The sequence below is a fragment of the Acomys minous genome (genome assembly GCF_964271855.1).
Source record: "Acomys minous genome assembly, chromosome: 8".
NCBI classification, from domain to species: domain Eukaryota; kingdom Metazoa; phylum Chordata; class Mammalia; order Rodentia; family Muridae; genus Acomys; species Acomys minous.
Window position 1 is genome coordinate 14,219,425 of NC_140489.1, and position 21,106 is coordinate 14,240,530.

The window sequence follows — 21,106 nt, forward strand, 5'->3', positions numbered from 1 at the left end:
CCCTTCTTAAGAACTGTGGACTCCAGTTAGTCGCCAACCTTGCTCACTTCCACGGAGAGGAGTGAGGTCTGGTGTGGTTCTTAGCTCCGTATGAAATGTTCTCCATGGGCCTGCTTGACCTAGGCCTGACCTCAGCCAAAACCCGCAGATGTAAGTTTCCTGCCAACTCCTGGCTACTATTGTTCATCTACAACCCCCATATCCTCCCTGCATGTAGATAAGGGATCAGGGCTGCGTGAGGCCTGGCAATGGCTAGCAAAGAGACAGAGGCGCACGCTGCTGAGTTCTATGAAGCAGAACCTTTACCCTTCTGAAGTACGACGCTTGTGCTCAGTGGCGTCCTAAATCAGTGAGCCAACATCCACAGCCTCGCGTGAGTTCCTATGCGGTCACCTGGCATTCACTATCTCTGCACTTGGCCTTGACTGCCCTGGCCAGGGCAGCTAGATACAGAATTCCTGTTCTTGACTGGTTTCCTGAGGCCTATCAGGAACTCTCCTCACGAGAGGCCTATGCGGTGAGGGTGGGGTGGACAGCCCCACATCCAGATCTGACTGCTGTGATTCTAGCCCCAGCCCGTGGTGCCTTTCAGGATCATACACATATTAAATGAATGCTTTGTCATGCTCCACAGCTCGATCTGCTGGAGCTGGAATCTCCCTCAGGCACTTCGGACTCTGGCTACTGAGTGTGAGGTGTAGTCTGACAAGAGGAAGGTCACCTGAGGGGAAGTGGACCGTCTCCTGAGATCTGCCTAGGCATTTGGAGTCCACCGTAGCTGGGGGAGAAAATGGGTGGGATATAATGGATGAGCCAGCAGGGTACACAGAGACCAGATCACCAGGGGGCTTGCAAGCCATACATGAACGTGTAGCTTTATTATGCGAGGGGTGGGCCATAGAAAGGGTTTCCTTGCAGAGAATGTCCTCATCAACACCCCCCTCATCACCGCCATATTCACCACCCTCCCCAACAGCTTCATCGCCAACCATCACCATCATTTCTGCCACGGCCGCCATTGCCACCACCATCACCATCACCGATGACATGCAGCATGACAGACACATCCATCACAGACTGGTGTCGAGTGTGCACTAGACACCGTCCTAAGCACTCTCTTGCATGAACCCTGACAGCAAACTCTCTTGATTGATTGCATTGTTCACCCCCATTTTACAGCTGACAGAACACGGATAAGAGTCAAATGGAGGCCGAGGGCAGAGCCAGAATGGGGCCGCGCGTCTCCCTGACTCTGAACCTGAGCTCCCGAGAGCTGGTCCTCATGATCACAGCCTCCTGGGACTATGGTCTGGAAAGATGCTGTTGCTCTAGCACAAGGAACGAGAATCAGGAGATATCTACACTGGAGGTGAGATGCAGCAAGACATGATGGTTGGTTGTCGAAAGACTTAGGAAAGAGTAAGGGAGCAGAACCTGAAAGAGATGCTCATCCATTCTGATGAACAAGACAGGGGTGCAGTAAACATTGAGCCCCAGGTTTCTGGAATGGACAGATGGCCATGTGACTAAGCTGGGCCATTTGTGGAGTCATGGAATGAAGCTTTGTTTGGTGAATGAATGAATGAATGATGAATGAATGAATGAATGAATGAATGAATGAAAGAAAACATGGAGAGTGGAAGTGGTACCTGAGTGAGATGCGTAGAGATCCCCATCACCGGGGATATACGCACAGCGTCTTTTCATCTTGATATTGTACAGCATGCTCTTGATTTGAGGTGAAGGTCAAATATAAGTATTTATAGAAATGGGCGACAGAACTTGGCCATCCCTGAAACTCTGCAATATGAGCATCTAAAAGGGTTTCTATGGAGGACAGTAGCATAGGGGAAAATACCCAAAATGCATTTTCTGGAAAAAAATCTAATACTATTTGTTTAATATATTTAAGAGTGCATATTTCAACACACACTAATAAGCATACAAATTGAGTGTTGTGTGTTGCCCCATCCCAGCCCCGCCACTTTCTAACTCATAGGTTACACAACCTCAAAAGCTTGGAGACTGTTGATCTTTTCCATGACAGAAGCTTCCGGAACTGAACATGTCCCTTCATCTCCCAAGGCTTTTGATGGCCAGAGACAGAAGAGCTCAGCGGCTCAGGAAGTGTGACACAGGCAGGCACTATGCTAAAGTCATCTGTTTATTCCAATGCACAGAAGAGGTGTATGTTTACACGGAGCGCTCCTCCCTCCTTGGCACTCCATCCATTTCCTCTTCACAGTACAAATCTCTCTGCATCTTTCACTGGACCACGATTTTTCACCAGGGTGTCAACACAAGACACAAGGGGGCTTCCCTCATGCAGACCCATCAGCCACCCTGAGGAGCACAGGCTGTGGCCAGCCACTGTGTTCCTCAAGCCCCTAGCCCACCAACTCCTCTTCTGAGGACGAGCCCCTCTTTTCATTCATAGTATGAGTGTGGCTGGGTCCACTCTAGCCCTGAATCCTGGCATGCAGGTCTTATGTCACCTGTTTCTTTCTGTCATGGGCTTTTTGCCACGTAAACTCTTCCTGGGCTCCAGCCTGGCCAGAAACACCAGAAAACTCTGCTCGTTTCTGAGTCTCCATAGCTGCTGGGCTATTGAGTGGCCAGGTCCTAAGTGCCTTAGTGTTGCAGGCTGTGTGGTGTGTTCCTCACATCTTCTCAGGGGCTTGACGGAGTGTTAGACACGGGGTCCAGTCAGCAATGATGTTGTTATGGTTTGGGTCTGATATGCCTCCTGTTGGAGAGCTTACTCCCTGACTGCCGGCTCTATTTTGGGGGGGCCGAGCTGGTGAAAGAAGATCACCGGGGGCAGACTTTTGAAGATCATATCCTGCCCCTGGGTCCAGCTGTGTCTTCATTTACTGGTCCACTCTGATGTAAACGGCCCCTGTCACCCCTGTCACGTGCTCTGCTTTCCCTCCAGCCCCTGCTATACCTGACTGAAACCTTTTTGACACCGAGACAAAATAAACCTTTTCTCTCCCTTAAGCAGCTTCTGTCACAGATCTGAGGAAAGTAACTGATGTGGACACATGGAAATACAAACTCCCATGGGAAGATTCTGGAACTGGAGTATGGTTCCTGTCACCCGAGTCTCTGACAGGATGGCTGGGGCAAGTGTCTCCACTGACACCTGAGCTCCCCCGAGGGCCCTGGAGTAGGTTCTAATGGGGAACCCACTGGCCCCGAAGCTACCTGGGAGGTTATCCTCTTATCTCTCATGGTAGACCTGTTCAATGTGGAGGTGTGTTGTCTCCCTCAAATTGTTTCTCAAGTCAGAGTTCCCTGAGCCTAGACAGCTCCGCCCACTCCGGCCACCATGCACGAGGCACTCTGTGGCCATGTGGGGAGTAGGGTCAAATGACCTTGGGTGGGTCAGCTGCTCTTTGGTAATGTCCACTGCTTTGTGAGCCACTCTCATATAAACCACTGATTGTCACCCCTTGGTCACTGAGACAGGGACCCCGTGAAGCAGCTTGGATTCCTCTGGATGGGTGTGAAGTGTAGGTTTCCTGGGCAGATCCCATCAGAATTATTTTTCTTGTTGTGAAACCAACACTTGCTGTCTCTTGCCCTCCCCACCTACCATAGGCTTTATTGTGTGTGCATGGGGGCGGGGCACTAGGAGGGGAAGGGTGGAAGGAAGTGAGGGTCTCAGACATCTGCTGGCAGATCCTGTGCCTTGCAACACTGCCTATTCCCCACAGAGTAGTTCCTGGGCCTGAGTGGCTTTCTTTGTGCCAAGAGTCTTTGTATGATGCATGTTCTGATGTGTATGTGTCCACGTGATATGTGCTCTGATGTGAGTCCACGTGATGTATGCTCTGATGTGTGTCCACGTGATGTGTGCTCTGATGTGTGTCCACATGATATGTGCTCTGATGTGTGTCCACGTGGTGTGCTCTGATGTGTGTCCACATGATGTGTCCTCTGATGTGAGTCCACGTGATGTGTGTCCATGTGATGTTTGCTCTGATGCCTCACTTTCCAAAGCACAAGACCCTCTCACATTCAGCAGAGGAAGTTGAGGCAGGGGACAGGCCACTGTATTCAGGGCTACTGGCTCCTCTAGGCCCTGTGCTTTCCGCTTCTCTCTCAGCTCCTTGCTCTGACAGACATACCGTCCGCAGCCTTCTAGGGACTGCAGGTCCGAGGCACTCTCCACTTAGGTTAGGGTTTCTGTAAGACAGATTACACGGTGTGTTTCCTTCCTCTTGCCCACAGTGTCCAAGACCTTATATTCAGCAAGTGTTACAAAAGTGTTGGGGTTCTTCTTTAGTGCTGTCCACCTTGTCCACGGGCGAGAGAGCCACAGAATCCCAGTCTCTAGGCTCTTACCAAGGCTCTTCACAACTTAACTTTCAGAAGGACCAATAAATCTTAAACCCATGAAACTGGGAATTGAGGCAGCCAGGCCTCCTCTGCATGTAGCCACAGGGCCAAAGCTGGCAGCAGTTTTCCTGGAGAGCTGTACTTCCCCCAAAGGGAAAGAAGTGTGGTGACCCCCCCATCCGTTCCCCAGGACCCCTCCACTCACGGGGACCTAGAGTGCCAGCCAATAAGAAAAATCCTGCTGTGTTCCAGGGTACCTACCCACTCCTAACAGCATGCCCATTCCATGAGACAGGAGTGAAATCATCTGCCTGTTTCCCAGGGGCTGCCTAGGATGCTTCAAGCTCCTCCCTGAACTCAGGCTAAGGAGCTCAGGTCCCACCAGTCCTCACACACTTGGCTGTAGTCCTGCCTGGTGGGCCTCTGTTCACTGTCTGTCCCCTGTCCAGTCCTGCAACTTGTGGATGTGGCGTTCCACTGAGATAGAGGTCCTCAGAGTCCCCAGGGAGCTCTCCGTCTGGATAGGTTCTCCCATGCAGCCTCCCCTCCGGCACACTGCCTGGTACACCTCTTGGGACTTTTTCCGGAAGCGCTTGCCCACGATCACATACACCAGCGGGTTGAGGCAGCTGTTGCTGTAGGCCACGTAGGAACTGATCTGCGTGATGATGTCGACCGAGGTCTGGGCCCAGCATCCCGACAGGATGCCGAGACGCAGCAGCGTGTCCAGGAAGGTACTGATCTGGAAAGGTACCCAACACAGCACAAAGAGCCCCAGGACAGCCAGCACCAGGACAGTGGCCTTCCTCTCCGTCTGGACCTCCTTGAATTTCTTCATCTCGTTGTTCCTCAGCACGCGCAGGATGTGCACCGTGCAGAAGGTGATGACGCTCAGGGGCAGGAGGAAGCCCACCAGATTTAGCAGCACATTGGTGAACACTTCCCAGGTGCGGGACGGGTAGAGGATGACGCAGGCAGTGACGTTGTGGCCCTCTTCTCTGTAGTCCATCATGGTCCTGAACACCAGCATGGGTGAACTCAGAAGCAATGTGCAGACCCAGATCACCAGGCTGTAGAGTTTGGCCCAGCGCACTCCGCGCATCCGGCCCATGGACATGGTCTTCACCAGCGCCAAGTAGCGGTCAATACTCACAAGCATCAGGAAGCAGATGCTGCTGTAGAGGTTCATGTAGACCATGGTGTTCACCACGCGGCACAGCAACTCTCCGAACAGCCAGTCGAAGTTATTGGCGATGGTGATGGCCCAGAAGGGCAGTCCGCAGGCCAGGATGAGGTCCGCGGCGGCCAGGTTGCCCAGGTAGATCTCCGCCACAGTGCAGCTGTTCTTATGCAGACAGAACACACTGAGAACGAAGATGTTCTCCAGTGCTGCCAGCAGGAAGAGGACCCACAGGAAGGGGGCCTGGGTGGAATTGAGCCAGCTCCACCACTCAGTGTTCAGGCAGTTGTCCTCTGAAAGGGTCCTGTTGAGAGCAGACCCGAGGACTTGCGCGCTGACGTTGAACATTTCGATGCTGAAAGAAAGTGGAGAAAAGACAGTTGTACTCTCAGGCCTCAGGGGAAAGGGGGAGGGGAGGGGGAAAGAGAGTGGGAGGAGAGGAGGGGAAGGAAGGAAGGGGAAGAGGAAGGAGAAGAAAGGAGCACAGAAGGTCAAGTGGACCAAAAAGTCCACCACTCAGCTAATGGCTCCCCCAGGGCAGTGAGGATGCGGAAGGTGGCAAGACTCCAGTTCCTCTGTGGGCAGCACTAGGGGACACTAGACTCTCCAGCCCACTGAGAGGCCGTCTTCTTGTAGAACCAAAGGGACATGACATTTCTTGGTCTGAGCTCTGTAAGAATCCTTCCCCGGCTACACCAACAGTTGTGAGTCCCATGCCTGGATTCCTGAGGCCTCCAGGATGAGATGATGTGCGCACTCCCCTCTCACGCCTCTTCCCTAGGGGACTGTCATCCTGTCAGCTTCTCAGAGCACTCACGTCATGCCAGGTGGAGAGACTGAAGCCTGGGCCTCAAGACCACAGCTGTTGCCCTGGACAACCTGTGTCTTCTGGCAGAGGGAGCACCTTACGCCCGTGTTCACTGGGCATGGAAGCAAAGCATGGGGGAGGTGAGTAGAGGTTGTGTGGGGAGAGGAACGGTGAGGCTTTGGACCAGTCCTCCTGGCTTCAAATCCTGGCTCTTTTGCCTGTTAACTGTACGGTCTCAGACAGTTACTGAATGTCTTTGCATCCCCTAACCAGTGAAATGGGAATAATAATCAAAGCATGACTGTGAAGGTACATTAATGCCTAACGCACACCCAGGAGGCAAGCGTGACTGGCATGCCACCTGGGGAGCGGGTGGTGGGAGAAGCGAAGTGAACCCTTCATAGAAAGATGCTGCTGGGCAGGGGAGAGGAGGCACTAGGCGGTATATGCGAGAAGGTTCTGTTCAATATCCTTGCATTTTCCAGGAAAAGCCCCAGAGTCTCTTTTGGGCTGGTGCCACGCTAGTGCCAGACCGGGGCCTGTGACTCATGGGTGATTCAGTTCCGACCCTGAGGTGTCTGGAGTCCTGTAGCTCCCACGCGGATAAGGAGGCCCATGGTCACCTGCTTTGCTCCTAACAGCCATGGGCTCGTGTGTGATGCACACTAGGTAGATGGTGATTTCAGGAGGGCACAGATCCACCATCACCATCACCTCCATCACCACCATCATTATCACAACCATCATCACCTCCATCACCACCACCACTATCACCACCGTAATTATCACAATCATCACTTCCATCATCACCATCATCATCACAACCACCACCACCACTATCATCATCATTACAACCATCATCACTTCCATCACCTCCATCACCACCATCTTTATCACAACCATCATCAATTCCATCACCTCCATCACCAACATCATTATCACAACCACCAACACCACCATCATTATCACAACCACCATCACCACCACCATCACCATCATCGTCAGGGGTCTGGTGGGTCCCAAAGGAGTTTTTAAAAGGCCTGAGGATGCGGGAGAGCAAAGCAGGCAAGGGTGGAGGCATGCCCCTTCTCAAGTCCATTTTGGCACCATGAGGGTGAGATTAAAGCTTGGAAGGTGGTCTTGATAAGAGAGGGGTGAGTGGTTGATACAACAGGTGAGACTAGGTGAGGGAAGCCAAGCAGGTCTCCATTGTTGCCCCGGGAATGTTATGGAGAGACCAAGGGGTTAAGATATCTGCTCTGGAAAGATGCCTTTCTACAAAAAAATTCTCTGATACAACTCCTGGAACGGAGACTCTAATTCTTCTTCCCATGGGTGTGGGTGGACTTAGTGACCTGCTGACTGACCCACAGTGACAGTAATGACATGTGAATTCCCAGGTGAGGACTGGGATGCATTGCAACATCTTCCCAGCCTCACAGAGTGCTGGCTGTGGGAAGCCAGACACCCTCAGGTACAAGTGGATTTGTCAACCCCAGTGTAGCCTGCATTGTCTCTGCTCCCATGGTGTGGTCTTTTCCAGCTGAGCCCAGCATCATGCAGCAGGGACAAGGTGCCTGCAGGCTGCCCTGCACCCTGACTCGTGGAATAGACAGCCTCTTTTGGAATATTCCAGATGCCCTCATTCCAACCCTTGGCCCTAATTCTGCAGACATAGAGAGCCCATGTTTGTAGCAGCAGCTTGGGGGCGCTAGAGACTCAAGCAATCCCATTGGAGTGATCATTCCATGGGCTAGCATTCTGAAAACCCCAGGAGTGCCAGGAGCATCAGGAGCTATGAGGACAGATCTCCGTGGCCTGCTGGGGCAGTAGGTTTGGATGCTGTTCCACCAGCATTGGTCCCTCAGGATGGAGGCCCTGTCCCTTGGCTCTACTCTGGCTCATTTCCCCCAAGCCTTCCCCTAATGTCCTATCCTCCAGCAGATGTCATTTCCATGGTAACAACTTGGACTTCACTGATCTGTTGGGCACTGCTGCCAAAGTTTGATTCTTTTACCTTCTTTTCCAAGTTTGTGTTTTTGGACAGCTCACCTGTGATTATGTGTCCTCATGTCCTCCCCAAGTTCCACAAAAGCCCACCATGCGGACCAAGAACAATAGCATTGGTCTTGAGGCCTAACAGGAAAGTGCCCCTTTGACCACGGTCCACACAGGATGCTGCCATCCTGGAGACCTAAGTGATCATGAACTGAAGATCTCTTGACTTACTCCAAAGAGGCCGTGGTGGGCACGGGGTCCTCATGCACAGACAGGAGCATGGGTCGTTTCCAAGAATGGGGCATTTGGACTCAGGACAAAGATGAGTGAGGCTCCTGGGAAACAGAGCAGAAAATGTTGTTAGCTGTGATGGTTAAAACACACATCTCTGGACTGGAGAGATGACTCAAGTGGTTAAGAGCACGGGCTGCTCTTACAGAAGATCTGGGTTCAATTCCCAGCCCCCACATGGTAGTTCACAACTGACTGTAACTCCAGTTCCAGGGAATCTGACATCCTCTTCTGGCCTCCAAGACACCAGACACACATGTGGTACATAGACATACACATAAAAAAAAAAATCACACCCTCCATGAGCACACAAAATGGAGTCTAGGGCCTTCTCTGGACAAACAAATACTTAACCCATGCAGCATGCAGATGCACATGCTGCATGCAGGTGCACATGGTAAGTGCAAGTACCCATGGTGAGAGCAGGTGCACAGGCTGAATGCAGGTGCACATGGTGAGTGCAGGTGCACATGGTGAGTGCAGGTGCACATGGTGAGAGCAGGTGCACATGCTGAATGCAGGTGCACATGCTGAATGCAGGTGCACATGGTTAGTGCAGGTGCACATGGTGAGTGCAGATGCACAGGCTGAGTGCAGGTACACATGGTGAGTGCAGGTGCACATGCTGAATGCAGGTGCACATGGTGAGAGCAGGTGCACATGCTGAGTGCAGGTACACATGGTGAGTGCAGGTGCACAGGCTGAGTGCAGGTACACATGCTGGGTGCAAGTGTAGGGTCTACACTCAGGCTGTGGAAAAGAGCGGTGCCAGTCAAAGAGTCACTAAGGCTCGCCCATCCAACATCAAAGACAAGGCCAATAGCTTGGCTGTGTCTCCAGATGGCTCATGTGAGAAGGCTGGCTCCTATAAAAGGTGATATTAGAGTTCAGTCTGAACTGTCCCTCACAGGCTCATGCTTTGAACACTTGGTCCCAAGGGGTGAAGCTATTTGCCATGCCATGAACCTTTAGGGGGTAAGGATTGTCTGACAGTGGTAGGTCACTAGGTGCAGCCTTCTTGAAGGTCAGGTGCACCCCTGGTTCTGAGTCACTCTCTGCTTCCTGTCTCCACAATGTGAGGAGCCTCATCCCAGTCACATGCTCTCAGTGCCATGAACTCTATGTACCACACTGTCCCTACCACCACAGACTGAACCCTCCGAAACTGTGAGTTTACACAACCCTTTCTCCCATTCACTTGTTTCTGTCACGGGTTTTAGCCTATCTGGCCTTCACACTCTGTCCAAGAACTCCATGTGACACGGCAGTGCTGCCTGGGAGGTGTGCAGGAAGCTGAGGTGCGTGCATTTATTTGTGGGTGTGTGTATACGCACAGGCGCGTGTGTATGGGTGCGCCACAAATATCTTCCACTCAGCAGTCAGCCAACTCCTAAGCCAGAGGAGTCTGGGCACAGCAAAAGCACCTAGGTTCTGAAGCCTGGCTATCCAACTTCAGCCCTGGGGAAGTGGGGGAGGGGTGACGTAGCACAGACAGCAGAGAGGGAAGAAAACATATTGGAAGGGACCCAGATGACACCAGGGGAGGTATACTGGAAACTTCCAAAGCCAAAACCAGGATTAGGAACTCACAAGAGCTAAGTCTCCCTGCTTCTCCAAGGAGGGATGGTTGGAAAAGAGAAAAAATACCCTGCAGCTAACCTTTCCGAGACCCTACCAGGCTCTCTTGGGGGAAATCCAGCTGGGTATCTGAGGCTGTGTATTTGAAGCATTAGTTTTTGGCAAATGTTAAGAATTACTGTGTGTGTGTGTGTTGGGGGAATCTGCTAGTCACATGCCAGCTGTCCAGGAGAAGGGCAGAGATGCCTCTTCTGCCCTGGGATGGCTATCCTGTGACTGGGTATATTGTTTACCTGGACAGTGACAGTTCCTGGAGATCTTGAGTCCTCGAGTTTGGTGGCCCTGGAGAGGTGTTCAATGCCCCTAGTGGCTTTGTCATAAGTATCTGAGCTGTATGGCCCAGTCAGCTCCCACTTTCAAGGTAAGAGCAAAGTGTGTGTTCTCTCTTTGCCCCACATGTGGCCAGCAGGTCCTTACTGCCCAGGGGACTTGGCAACCAAAGGCTACCCCCTCTGCTTCTGCATAGCTGGAAACTGCCTGGCTGGGACTCCAGTGTGCGTTCTACTGGGCCCTGCTCCAGACCACCCCCTGTTCTCCATCACCTTGGGCTTGGCAGCTCCCTTGGGACCACTCCTGGGGTTCTGCTATCTGGCCTTCCCCGTGCATCTGGCCAAGGGTACAATCAGGAGATGGAGTGAGGTTGGGATACTGGCGCTCCAGCTCCCTGTCTCAAGGACTCTTAGGGTCTGGAGTTTCCACCTTTCACCAATAGCCCCACTGTCTAAAAGGGAGGGGCAGACACTATAGGCCATTTCAGCCCCAGGCAGCCAGCTGCCGTCCTCCCATCAGACCCTACACGCTGTCCATAGTCTGCATGTGAACCCTTTGGTCAATCTCTCTTCCAGCACCCAGCCCGAATGCACCTTCTTGCTTCTCCTGGGGCCCTGACAAATACAGCTTGGGCGAACACATTCAGATAAGAGGAAGAGTGTTTAAAAAGAGTTGGATGGGAACTTGGCGCTCAGGACTCTGGTGTCATGTGCTCTGTGTGTGTGTGGGTGGGGGAGGGGTGGCAGGGGAACAGGAGGAGAGCCCCACCCCTCACAGATGTTGATTCTCAAGGACGGAAAGGGCCTGAGCTGACTGACTCCTGCAGATGCTGGGAGCTGGGGGTGGGGGTGGGGGTGGGGGTGGGGGGACATCTAACATTCCAATTCACTTGCACACTTAGTCTGGGTGGCACCATCTGGAGGCAGCCCAGATAAAGGGGGTGGAAGAAGGGAGTTCTGCTTTTTGCCTGCTCTTGCTTCATTTATTCTTGTTGTCAAGTTCATCTACTCTGTTGCTGCTGCACACTGTCACTAAGGCCAGCTTTTCTGAGGTTTCCAACACAGACTGGAGACCAGAGGCTCTCTGGGAATTCTCCAGGCCTCTAGCACCAGATTAGAACTGCTGGAGAGCCGGCCTTGTGCACTGAGCAGCCAGGTTCTTGGACTCTCCAGAATGAGACCGGCCATTGTTGGATTACCTGGATTGCTTACATAGTATGTAAGCAATTTAATAAACCTCCTTTTGGCCGGGCGTGGTGGCACATGCCTTTAATCCCAGCACTCGGGAGGCAGAGGCAGGTGAATCACTGTGAGTTTGAGGCCAGCCTGGTCTACAAAGCGAGTTCAGGACATCCAAGGCTAACACAGAAAGACCCTGCCTCAAAAAAAACCAGAACAAAATAATAACAATAAATAAAATGAACCTTCTTTTAATATACACCCACTCTATCCATTCTGCTCCTCTGGAGAATCCTAATCAACACAGACAGAATCCTCCATGGGGCTGATATTTTTTTCAGCTGTATCATGAAAGTCAGCCCCACAGCCCTTCCCTCCAATGCACTCACCATAACGGGAAGAGTGAGTCAATGATAGTCCACTGCTAGCTTCTGGCTAGTACGCTGCCTTCCCTGCACCACCAGGGGGCGCCCGCCAGGAGAGGCCCTTCCTCCCAGCCTGCTCTCCTGCTGACAACTAAAGGTTTGACTTCTATCTGGATGGACACTGATGTCACAGGGACTGAAGGAGACGTGTAGCTTGCCGATTGGGGGGGGGTGTTGTTGTGGGGGTGGGTGTCTTTCTGTTTGTGTTCCTGGGGACGGCTCTCCTAAACGTCAGCATCTCAGCAAAAACTGTATGTGCACACATGTGCGCCAACTGTACGTGTGTGCCCACTCCATATGTTGATTCTCACGGGAGGCCCCTGCCTCTTGGATCTCCCCACCCTCTGCCCATCATGTCTCAGCCTCTTGAATAAGGACAGTGAATCCATGATTAGAACTCTTCACAGCATGCCAGCCCCAGCCAGAGAGGACCAGGTCTCCCAGTCCCTGCCTGCCCTGACTCCTCCCAGGACATAAATTTCTTCTAATGCCTGCTGTGCATGGTTGCTACGTCAGGATGCTGTTTATAGACCATCACTAAGTAAACCTCCAGCCAAGGCACAGATGGGTCTGGGGGAGGGGGAGGGTGCCACATAACCTGCATCAGCCCCTGCGGCCAAGTGCAGCCCTGAGCATAAGTTTCCAGGGAACCCTGTCCCTTAAAGGAGGAAGGTCAGAGCCACCTGCAGGGCTGAGGCTGGTGGTGTTGGAGGGGTGGACAGCAGGCTCTCCATTCTCAGAACTCCCTAAGAGTCCAATCAGAAACCCAGCTCCAATACTGGATGCGTGCATGTGGGCCCTCCCAGCATCCGGAGACTTCTTGGTTTTGGAATGTTCTGGAAATACTACTAAAGGACGGATGGAGGCTTGAGAGGCAGAGCCCCTCTCCCATCTTGCTTGCTGCAGGAGAGGCAAGAGGCAAAGTGACCTTACCTGAGTGCTAGAGCCCTGGGCAGGTGTGTGTGTGTGTGTGTGTGTGTGTGTGTGTGTGTGTGTGTGTGTGTGTATGTGTGTGTGTGTGACTTAATTCTTTGTCTTTTCTGATTCACTGTGGCTAGATGACCCTGTTTAGAACGTTATTTTCCTTTCTTATACTGAACTTCACAATTTTGATAGATTTGCAATGTAATCCCACCACTTTTGCCCCTTGAATAAAAATCCCATCTACACTGTCAGCCACTCAGGGACTGACCCTCTGATGCTCCGTCAGTGTTATAAATGACACCTTAAATAACATGCAGTGTTTTTTTTCAGCTATTCCTCTGTTCCAATCCCCTTTTGTTAAATGTGTTCTGTAGGGCTCCAGACTGTTACTTCAGCCCTGGCTTCCCCAGACATTTTCTACATGCCTAGCTCTGCCTGAAGCCACACACCTCTCTCTGTTGCCCGTACTCCTAGCTCCCCTCTGATGCCCAATGATGCAGGATGTTTGATCCCATTGTGAACTATAAAAACTTGTTTCTTGCTTGGTATAGATCAGCCCTTAACATACATCTTTAATCCAAGAATTTTCTATTTATTGTAAACAGGTGATTATGGTGCAGGTCAGCCCTTGCATATACCTTTAATCCAAGAGCTATCTTTTGTTTGTTTGTTTGTTTGTTTTTGAGACAGGGTTTCTCTGTGTAGCCTTGGCTGTCCTGGACTCACTACATAGACCAGGCTGGCCTCAAATTCACAGTGATCTGCCTGCCTCTGCCTCCCAAGTGCTGGGATTAAAGACGTGCGCCACCACACCTGACTCCAAGAGCTTTCTGTACACAGGATTTAATAACGTTAACCCTAGGTCAAGAGGTGGAGCAAGAAACCAGCTGAAAGGGATTAAGCAGGAAGGAGGGACTTTGAGTTGAAGGGTATTTAAGACAGCCTGGAGCGGAAGAAGCGCTCATTAGCTCTTTGGCTCTGGGGCTTTTGGCTTTCTCTTCCTGGGATGTCAGCTGAGTTAGCAGGCTTTTGGCCTTTTGGCTTTTTCCTTGGGGACATGAGTTTAGCAGGAAGGCAGGTGGGTGCTTTCTCTGCCTCTCTGAGCTAGCAAGTTTTCACCCCAGTGTCTGGCTCCTGAGTCCTCATTGGTAACATCAAATGATTTGGGATGGGTAAGAAGCCTGCTCACAGGAGTGGAGCTGGCCATGGAATGAGACTGCCTAAATGTCTATTTATACCTTGATGAATAGAAAATAAGATCAGCTGAAAAACACTGGATGGTGGAAAGAACTCCTAAATTTAGATTGGTCTGTACACTTTAAAGATGTTTTAACATCAGAATGGAATTCAGGGAATGTGTTATGTTGGGGAAGAGGTTTTGCCTATATTTCCATAGGGGATGAAAGACTATGGTTTGCATAAAAATGGATAAAGATCCACCTGAAAAAGAGAAACTTCCAAAGCTTGGTGCGGTGGTGCAGGCCTGTAATCCCAGCACTTGGGGAGGCAGAGGCAGGCAGATCTCTTTGAGTTCGAGGCCAGCCTGGTCTACAAATCAAGTCCAGGACAGCCAAGGCTACACAGAGAGACCCTGACAAAATGAGTGAGGGGAAGGGCTTCCAAACGAAAGGCACTACTCAAGGAAGAGAGACCCCCTTGCATGGAGACAGCTTAACAAATCAGACTGGGAGACAGGAAAACCTTGATGCTGAAATGGACTGTTGCTGAAGGACAGATGATCAGGGCTGTAATTATGGAGGCTCATCACATCAGTGACTGAGTGGATCCTCATAAGGACATTGGGACTGTTAAAATTGTGGGGTTGATAATTGTTTCCATTGTAAAAGTTAAACTGTGTACAGTTTTTAGCTTAAACAGAAGGGGGAAGTTGTAGAGGAATTTGAATTCAGAACACGGCTGCTCTAGCAAGAGATCACATCCTTCTAGGTCTTTGTGATCAGGCTGGAATACAAACCACGCCTTTAATCCAGGAGACTGAAGCAAACAGATCTGAGTTCAAGGCCAGTCTGGTATAGAGCAAATTTCAAGTAAAGAAAAGCTTAGGTCCAGGCGTGGTGATACATGCCTCTAATCTCAAACAGTGAAGGTAAAGTTGGTTTGTAGAAGAAAGCACCCATGTTTGAAAGTGCTGGGTCTAATTGGGTGGCAGAAAAAGTGGCAAATCAGAGAAGTTTTGACAGAACAGGATACACCCAACTCTCAGAAGAGAGAGGAAAGGGAAGCTACTTAAGGAAGCAACATGGAGAACAAGGAGAGACGAAGCAGTTTTACCAGCAGAATTTTACACAGAGAGAAGACACAGGTGAAGACAGAGTGAGCCAGAGAAGGAGAAGGAGCCAGAAAATCAGAAAAGATTGCTGGAGTTAGTTTGAGGCCAAGCAGAGCAATCGAGAGGCTGAGAGAAAAGACAGATTGACTAAATCGGTTAGGAGAAGAGTTTGAGCCTGAACAGCTGAGTTGAACAAGCCAACCCAGCGCTTAGCAAGAACAAGAAAGGGTGAATTTATTAAGCAGTAAGTCTCGGAGGCTGAAAACATTTAGGCCTAGGTTAGATTGCCCAGAGGCTAGAAGCTTCCAGGACTAGGCCTAGGTTAGCAGAAGGAGGCAATAAACTTCCAAAACAACAACTGAAGCAGGCAAATAAAAGTTCCTTTTTACAGCCCACACTGCTGCTGCCTCTCTGCCGTCTGCCTCCTGGCCATACCCAGCCACTGCTCCTACCTCCTGTGGGACTTCTTCAAGTGCTTTGCCATGGTCATCCTTGTGTGACAGCCTGACTAGGCCACTGTTCCCTGTTATTTCCCCTGTCCCCTAATGCTGGCCTATGGATTGTGGTGGTGACTTTCTGAAGAGAGATACAGAATCCATATGCCCTGACTTTCCACAAAGAAGACATCCACTAGGCACGTCCGACTCAGCTTTTGGGCCATGTGTAGCTCAGGACACCTATGGCTGTGATGCAACACATTTGTAGATGACAATGACACATCGCAGTGTCAGAGGGTAAGCCTGTGCCTTAGATCACCTGATGCTAGGGACCAAACGGCCTGTGGCTGACCCCCACCCATTCAGCATCTGCAGCAAACATCCTGCTGGGCCACTCATTAGGTATGCAAGGCACCCGGCTTAGCCCTGAGAAGAGAGCAATCCGATCCTGAGATAACCACAGAGACATCCTGCTTTGTCTCACCTAGAAAGACCCCTCCCCTTGCAAATGTTCCCGGGGCTCAACCCCAGAAGATTTTGTACTTTTCCATTTACTCTCCCCGCTTACCCCGCCCTCCCTAAAGCAGGTTTTAAAAAGCCTGCCCCCACCCTCAATAAACGGCTCTTGACAAGCTACTGTTCGCTTGAGCCCTGCGTCTCTCTCGCCCATATCTTTAACCACAGGTTGCGACCCCCCTCGGTCCCCCAATAACTGACCAGCTGGACTGGTTGGTGGACTAGTTACGTGGACTAGTTAACCTGAGTGGACTTAACCTCACTAGAAGGAGAGGTATTTTAGAGCAGATCTCAGTTTCACAGAAGACGAAGAAACACTCCTTAGGCCTGGCAGCTTCAGCTCAGGTCCGACACAAGGTTGACCCTTTCCAAAAGCCCTGCTGCAGGTTTCAAGGAGCCCAGGCACTCTCCTCTGGCCCATCAGCCAGTTCTTTGCAGTGAATCCTATGAGGCGAATCTCCAGCCTGAGAGTGTTCGGATTTCCCCTTCCCGGCGTAGTGTGGACTCTCCCTCCTGCCCTAGTCACGTATTCCAACTGCTGTGTAGTTTCTCTCTTGCTTCCTCTGTCAAGTGCCTGACCCACCACAGGTGCTCTGTCATTGTGGGCTTGCTGACAGACAGCAGGACAGTGACACGTGCCTCTCCTTTGCTCCGAAGCAGATAGTTTTGCAGAGTAGAGGCAAATGGTAACAACCGCGCATCTCCATGACATCCTCACAGCCCTGGTGGCCGAGACACTGTTACCCCAGACAAAAACGCAGAGGCATCAAAGCCACTCCACTTCAGGCAAGCTCACACCCAATCAGAGGCGGGCTGCAAACTCAGGGCTGCCCAAGACTGAATGCTAAATCATTTTCTGGCCCTGGAGAGGCTCCCGCTGGGTCTCCTAGTGCAGGCTGCATTCCAAGGAACAACCAAAAGAGCTCACAGTTTAATTGGTTTTGGGGGAAGCTGTACCGTGCATCTCCGTAGGGAAGATGCTCCGGACACGTGACTGCCCAGGGCCTCTCTGACCCTCTGTCTGCTCAGACTCAGGCTGTAATGGGGGACTTCTGAGGGACCTTCAGCACAGGAAAGAATAGAAGCCTGCAACCTGGCCCTGGTGATGTCTGACCACTGTGATGACCGGATAATATGGGGTCCGCCCCACAGGAAGACCCTTGTCTCTGTCTTCCTGGCTATTTTTAAAGTGGGGCTTTGATAGTGTTTGATCAGGAAACCAAGAAGAGTGGCTGGTGTGTGCGTGCCTGTATGTGTGTGTCCATGCATTATATGTGTATACAGCATACATAGGTCTAATGTGTATAGTATGTAGTGTATTTGTGTGTGCATATAGTATATGTGCATATTATGTGTGTGTATGTACATGGTGTTTGTGTATGTATAAACAGTTGGATGTGCATATAGAGTCTGTGTACGTGCACACACGTATACATGTATGTTTGTGTGTGTGCATGCTTGTGCGCTTGTGCTTGTGTGTGCGCATGTTCCAGTAAAGCCTGAGCACAGACCAGATGTGTTCTGGGAGAATGCCCAGCGTGTTCTGAGCCTCGAGGTCACTATCATGCATGCTCGGGAACATGACAAAAGAGGGCCAGGTACCTGGAGCTGGCCCACAGATTCCATCAATGACACCCACCCGCAGTCTAAAGGCCAGCTCCAACACCCATGAGCTCTAGATAATCTTGCATAAGTAGTCTCAGTTTCTGCGGCTGCTGGGCCTGGGTACAAATGGCATCCTCTTGGGGAGGTTTCAGGGATGCTTAACAATTGCAAGGCACACTTTAACTGCTCTAGGCAAACTGTGTTTGCCTGTTAACCTCGGGCATCAGTGAGCAACTTTATTAGAGGTAAGAGCCCTGGTGCCAAAAGGGAAAATGCTCAGCCTTCCCGCTTCCTTCTCTTTTGTAGAAGAGGAAACAGAGGCCCCTTCACTTCCCCCACTAGCCTGAAGCTGGAGCCAAGACTGCCTGCCTAAAACTGGAGCAGCCAGAGAAGCTCTGGGGCTGGGCCAGGGTGGAGCCCCTCTGGAACATTCCTTTAGGTATCCTGGTAATTGAAGGCCCTAGCTTGATGAAGTATTTGGGTGGGGAAAGTTCCCAGGTGGCATTTCAGAGGAGAACTTGAGCCCCAGAGGGTATATGTCTCCTCCTTGGACACATTTGGTTAGCTGAACTTCGCCTTAAATCTTGGACCTCCAATCCCAACCCTAGCTCATTATTTTATTGTTTCACGGCTGCCCCACGCCCGAGGTGGAAGTTCTGAGACACGTGTGTCCAACGTCAGAGCCTGCCTCACCCCGTACTAGGGATGTGCACGGGATGTTAGGAACACATGCCTTTTGTGAAAATAAAAGGTAAAGACTTAGTCTTTGCACGCCCCGGAACGCCCCAGGTTTCCTGTCAATAATCACTGGTAACAGGAGGTGATAGAAATCTTTCCCACAGAACAAACCCAAAAACCACATCAGAGAGAAAGGCTGTGTGCGCATCCAGACAGGAACACTTGCTCCTCGGAAGCTGTTCCTCCAGGGCAGCGGGCAAAGTTGGGAGCTCATGGGTCCTGGAGGATAACTGAGGAGTCTGCAGCCTCTCAAGCTGTGCTGAGAGTCTGTGAGAGCATAAGTCATCTACAGCTCTCAAGAGAGGATGGCTGGCCACAGGCTTCTGCCAGGATTGGCCACTGCCCTGGCCTTTTCGCCGTTGCCAACTGTGTGCCAGTTTCCCACCAAGCTAGGTTTGCCAAACAAGAGGGATGAAGGTGAGCTGAGCAGGAAACCTGAGCCAGCCACAGACAAAACAATCCCATGTCATGGATCACTGTTTGGCAAGCAGGAGGGAAAGATCCCCGTTGAGTTTGGGGGCAGGAAGAGCTAAAGTTTTGCCCCTTTCTGTTTACACACCGTAACCAGGATCAAGACGACATGCCTTTGGCTTTCACTTCCTGGGTGTGGCCTTCCTTGAGCCAAATGTCTGTTCTTGTTGTGTTTGCACGCACACGCTCAAGGTGAAGACGTAGTGGGCTGGACTGAAAGAATCAAGATACCCAGCAACAGCCTAGCTTTTAACAATCTTATCTGAAGGCCAACTCCTCAGAGAAGCCTCCCCAACTACCACTACTTCTCCACCATCAGATAACCCTCCTTGTCTGAATGGGATGTCAGAGTTGAAAAATGGAGGAGGTTGGTCTGCTGTTGAGCCCTGGGTACCAGGCATGTCTTTGGGTAAATGTTTTGTAAACAGGTGTGTTTTGTAAACCTTCTTTTACTCATCAGGAGACATGGGTTATAGATGACTCTGGAGATGTTCCAAAAAAACCCCCAAAAAACAAAACAAAACAAAACAAAACAAAACAAACAAACAAACCAAAACAGTGAGTTCCCCATCTGGGGACGCATGCAAGCAGACGCCATGGGATCTGCTCAATGAGTTTTCCGAAGCATACCTTCTCTCTCATTGGCGCCCAAAGGTGGACTGAGTCCATTCCAGCCAGCACCCCTCACTGGGCAGAGAGGAAATGGCTCCCTGCCTCCCTGCCTAGCTCTCCCCAGCCTCTGAGGACCCCAGGCTGTTTCTACCCAATCAGGCCTGCTCAAAGTCCTGCCAAGATGGAGTGTTCCGTTGGTCACATGGCCTCTGTATGCTGGAAGGGCAGCCCCTCAAAAAAGAGAGGCCATAACCCTTCAGAATTCCAGCACATTGGGCTCTGCCAACTTTGTCAGGGAGGTATGTGAGGGGAGCAGGGCTTTGAGTTCTGAGCTGCAGAGCAAGGGGCCCAGAGAGATTCAGAGAAGACAGGGAGAGCTAAGTCCTGGCTGCTGTTTCTCATCAGGCCCAGACTCCGGGGCACACAGGGGCAATGTCTTATTTTGTCTATAGTCACTGGACAATCTGGAGCAAATGGCTTCACTTATTGGTGAAACGGGCTGTCTTCTCTGAATAGGGTGTTGTGTGGACTGGTGAAAATGTAACCTCAGGAGTCACACAATGCCATATATTTCCTGTCTGATGTTTCTGAGCACACGACAGATAAACCTCTGATTCCTATTTTTACAGATAGGTAAGCTGAGGTTTAAACCCAGGCTGACTGGGCTGTACAACCAGTCATAGAGACTTTGAACCCATAGTAACAGATAGAGCAGCAGCATCAGAAGACACATTGTAACAGAGAGGCATCATAAGACACACTGTGACAGAGCAGTGTCAGAAGACACCTTGTGACTGTCCCTAGGCTTCAATGGTTTCCCACACACAGACAGTCTCGTTTCTATACAGCACCGAGCCCAGCCCTTCCTGTAGTATGCAAATCCTGGCCCTGCTCATCTGTCTTATGATCAGTCTGCAAATAAAAGGAAACGTATCCTTTTTGTTGTTGTTGTTGTTAAAAACTACTTAATTTTTTTCATTCCGGGTACCACTACCACAATTTACAGGGCAACACATCTGGTGTAATGAAAAGGGCAAGGAAAAGCTATGACAGATACAACACCTCAGGAACGTACATCTAACTGATAATTCAGGGCTTGCATCAATGCTGCACTTCTTGTAAACTGTGCCTACGATGGCCCCGAACAAGGAAGGTTTCTTGTTTAAGCTGCAGTAACTTTCCTGACTGACTGTGGATCATCGGTCCTTCTGTGGCAGAGTTTTACAGCTCCTCTAATGCACTTGGGACAACTGTCTCAGAGTGACCTGCAGCTTTCCTGACAACTAGCTCTCTCCTGCTAAGAACTGTAGCCGTTTTCTGCTGTCTGTTGCCATAGCCACCACCAGATCCATAGTCACCACCACAGGGACCACCTGAATTT

At 50.9% G+C, this 21,106-nt stretch overlaps 1 protein-coding gene across 3 annotated transcripts in view; it reads right to left on the minus strand.

Annotated features, from left to right (window-relative positions):
- Window positions 1-878: 878 nt before the first annotated feature.
- The window catches only part of BDKRB2 (bradykinin receptor B2), a 33,554-nt gene continuing 13,326 nt past the window's right edge, over window positions 879-21,106 (minus strand). For 2 of the 3 annotated variants that reach the window (XM_084792815.1, XM_084792816.1), the window contains 2 exons: window positions 8,562-8,665; window positions 880-5,879 (listed from right to left, as the gene is read on the minus strand). In XM_084792815.1, coding sequence (XP_084648941.1) covers window positions 4,772-5,879; window positions 8,562-8,635 — 1,182 coding nt within the window. In that variant the 5' untranslated portion in view covers window positions 8,636-8,665 and the 3' untranslated portion in view covers window positions 880-4,771. Of the gene's footprint in view, window positions 5,880-8,561; window positions 8,666-21,106 lie in introns of all 3 variants that reach the window. The other variant, XM_084792814.1, reaches the window with a different exon arrangement.